Here is a 4,084-nt window from a genome sequence, read left to right on the forward strand (position 1 = left end):
ACATCTACAGGAAACATTCACCATTCACACACATTCATACACTGTGGCCGGGGCATCCGTACAAGGTGCCACCTGCTCATCAGATAAACATTCATACACATTCACGCACATGCAGAATGTACGCTCAAGTTGCCGTTGCTTTGGTGTGTCACAGCCTTAAAACAGGAAGTTGTAAAAACAAGGAAAAAGATGAAGAACTTCCTGCATAAACAGATCTTGTTTTTTTCTGTTCTCTTTTGTGATTCTTTATGTCTTTGGAGTTTCAACAGGTCAACAAGATGTCTATGAAGATTGTAAGTATTATTAAGTATTGTTTCTGTCACTCACTGTCAGAGCAGATGACTCCTGCTGCAAACTTTGCTGCCGCCTTCTGGCAGTTGACAGTTTTGTGATGCTGGCACTGACTCAGGGACATCTCGTTTCCCACGCACCTCACGCCGCTCATGATCATATCCGTCACATTACTGCTGTCCCAGTACCACGTTTCCTTAGATAGGGGTTAGACAAACAGACAAACATGCAAACAGAAAACAAACAGTGCGTCGATCAGGAGAGAATCATTCACAAACAGAGCTGTGGAGAGTTCAGTGTTATGTTCTGAAAAACAGATGTTTGTGACTCATTTTTATTGGCTACTGGCTGAGGACAGTCTGATGCTGAGTTTATGATCACTGGAGGACAATAACATTTGCAGATACCGAGTGATTCCATAATCATATTACTAAGGTTACTCAATTCCACACCACTATAAATGTAATTATAGACTGATTATAAATACTGCAGGTAAATAAATTTTCACATACTAGTACTTTGTTTCATGCTGCTTTGGAATGCTGCTTAAAAATGTTGATGATTTGTAGTTTTATAAATTCTTCAGGCAATGATTTACTACATTTGCAAGAAGCCAGTCTTTACCCTGCTAACTGTGGTATGTTTTATTCTGAGGGTGTAGAAATTGGTCTCCGTGCCTCTTAAACAATGGACTTTTCTGGGGAACTGACACCAAAACTTGACATTTATTGCTGATATTTAAAGGTACACTCCATAGTTTTGTTTTAGTGTACATCAGTACATCCAAGTCCCTAATTTCCTCCTAGTTTACTGCTTTGAAACTCAACATGGTTCACAGCTGACTTTCAATGCTTCAACAATGAGCTAGGATTTAAAATTCATAAACAATAGTTTATTTAGATTTATTTTTAAAGTAAATTTCATACCCATCATTGTGATAAGTATGAAGATCTTGAGTTGATTTGCTATCTTTAAGTCTCCCTAAGTCAATAACATGTGTTCATCTGTACTCCTTTTAATTGCCCAGTTATTTTGAATCACTTTGAACAGTCATATATTTAAATACATATTTTAAGGCTTTGCTTCTCTGTAGCATGACTTTCTACAGGAAAATGTAAAGAAACCATTTTGTTTTGGGACTTTTTTTGATTGTTTAACATGTATCTGTAAAGCTAAACCCATTAAACCCAAAATATAAAATTTAGCCTTATTTCTTACTTCAAATTGTTACTTTGGTCATTATCATTAAGAGTCATAATAATGATTCAGTCATCCTATTGTTTTTGTTTACTTTCTGCATATCGTGTATATTTTGTTCATGATGCATCTCGAGAGGTTTATCCTTTAAACAATACATGTGTTCAACATCTCATTATGGAACAAATCTCTTTATTCTTTGGTCCTACTTACAGTGATGGCATGCATGGAGTAGCCGAGCCCTAGCTGCCTGCAAACCACCATGGCTTCCCTTGTGGTCCAGCCTGTGCTGCACACTGTGCCCCACTTGGAGCCAACCTGAACCTCCACCCGGCCCTCATAACTGCTCCGGCCGCCTACTATCCGGATCTGCAGAAATGCCCTGCTGGGAGTCAGTGAAGGTACACACTTCCTGTCTTTTGAACTGTCTGGGCCGAACCTAACTTGTTCTTTGGCAATGCAGACTGTGTTGTTGAAGCAGCAGTTTTGGTTAGTCTTGTCTAGGCGTGGAGAGCGCCAACGTGGTTTCCAGATGAGGTCACCACTTGACTTTGGTGGTGAGTGGCTTTTGAGTTGAGTGAGATTAGAAACTTCATGTGAGTCTGTTTTGGTCTGCTCACACGGCAAAGACCAAATCGGTAACATCTACTCCTAACTATGTCCACATTAATACATGCATGTTCAATTATATTTCTCAAATATATACCCCAAAATGTAGCATTAGAGTTGTGGTTTAGGAATATATTTGAATGTGTTAACAGTTCTAATAACAAGTGCTAGTATACTGCACATATTATGTAATATGTGACTGAACTGAAATATCGAATATATTTAAACATACATGGAATTAACTGTATTGACTGTAATGAAATGATAGAAATTAGCTTATTAATTAGATTAAATTATCTGGGTGTTCATGACAGACAGTGTTGTTAATAACCTACATGGAGGCCCTGGTTAGCGTAGCCCAAGCCTAGCTGCCTGCAGGCCACCATGGCCTCCTTGGTGTTCCAGCTCTCTCCACAGACCAGACCCCAGCTCTGCGTCCCGTTAGAGTCGGAGCTCAGCAGCTCCACACGGCCCTCGTAACGGGTCCGTCCTCCTGTGAGTCGGATCTGTGTTGGGCCGAGGGGTTAGAGACCACAGAGCAGAGCATAGATACACAAGGGCCGGGCTGAATAGAAATCTACTTTAATCGGTTAGCTGTTCTGTTGGTGTGCAATCTTAAAGGTGACATGGTTTACATGTATGTAACTCAAATTGAAAACTATCAATAATACGAAAGTGTATCCTTGCTGAGGTTTTCTCCTACTTAGTCCGGCCTCTATGTGTATCTACAGTAAACATGGAAGAATATGATCTGGTAGATTACAAACTGCCCAACCAGATATTCTTGATGTTAAGAGGAAATCCTTGTTGTCACAAAATAACTATTTTTACATATTTTTCAAACAATTTTTTTTCTCTCTCTAATACAATAATATTGGTATAAAACAATTAAAAATAATTCAGAACATACATGACTGTTTTTTTGTGACAGCAGTGAAGAAGTATTAGTCGAGTGGGAAATTCTGAGATTTCTGAGTATCAGCTCTAAATCTCATGTTAGGGCAAACTGAAAAGACTTTTAGAGCAGCAAAGAACTAAATGAATGGATAATACAATAAACACAGTATTAAATGAGTAAGTATTCAACTTTCCTGTGCTACATTCATCAAAGCAGAAGAAAGTCTGATGCAGCTAACCAATTTTTACAAATAATTTTATATTTTTCCTATTTTCATGTGCTATTTGATGCAATAAATAGTATAATAATAATAAAAACAATTCAATCAACCTTTTCTCAAATTAACAGAACAGTTTTAAGATGAAACACTGTAGTAAGGAGATTCAGCTCTGACCGAGTTCTCTAATCCCATGTAGGGCAGGTTGCAGCGAACAGCAGCGTCCTCTGCGTGTTGACAGTCCTCTGATGTGATGTTTTTGAACGGGCAGTTCCAGATGGACTTCTCCTGGCCAAGGCACTTCACCTCGTTCATGTAGATCGGACCCATCCCTGGACAGGCAGACAGACAGACAGATATATATACACAGAATATATATATATAAAGTGTTTACCGAGGTACAGGCTCTTATTGTGTTGCAACCACTGCAGCAATTAATAAGCCTGAACCCATTTAATGAGTTGCTTAGATCAAATTAGAACAATTACGTCAGTTAATGCCTGTTTTTTGGACCCTTTCAAATCTCTGGTTCTGACTACCTGAGAAAATCTGGGTTCGCAATCCCTGCTGACATTCTTCCTTAGAAAGAGACCAAATCGAAGAAACAGGGATGTCTTTTTTCCCCGTAGATTTTCTGTTAAGGAACTATCAACATTTTCTCTTCTTTGTTGTTAGTTATTAGCCATGGTATTGGTTTCTCATCATGGTGTCAACTATGTCCTACTTAATTCCAATTTGACCAATTTAACTAAAACACATGCATCTTTTTTCATAAAGCTGATGGACAAATGATGTAAATGTAAAAGATTTAATGAACATTTCACTTTGAGTTTTTTTTTAACATTAATATGAGTTCCCCCAGCCTGCCTATG

The 4,084-nt window shown here is 38.4% G+C and overlaps 1 protein-coding gene across 1 annotated transcript in view; it reads right to left on the reverse strand.

The window, feature by feature from the left end:
- The window catches only part of loxl3b (lysyl oxidase-like 3b), a gene marked incomplete in the record, with an annotated part of 30,220 nt that overhangs the window by 6,194 nt on the left and 19,942 nt on the right, over window positions 1-4,084 (reverse strand). The window contains 3 exon segments of the mRNA XM_032511056.1: window positions 328-487; window positions 2,433-2,603; window positions 3,390-3,544. Coding sequence (XP_032366947.1) covers window positions 328-487; window positions 2,433-2,603; window positions 3,390-3,544 — 486 coding nt within the window.

The sequence above is a fragment of the Etheostoma spectabile genome, unplaced genomic scaffold (genome assembly GCF_008692095.1).
Source record: "Etheostoma spectabile isolate EspeVRDwgs_2016 unplaced genomic scaffold, UIUC_Espe_1.0 scaffold314, whole genome shotgun sequence".
In the NCBI taxonomy this organism is placed as follows: domain Eukaryota; kingdom Metazoa; phylum Chordata; class Actinopteri; order Perciformes; family Percidae; genus Etheostoma; species Etheostoma spectabile.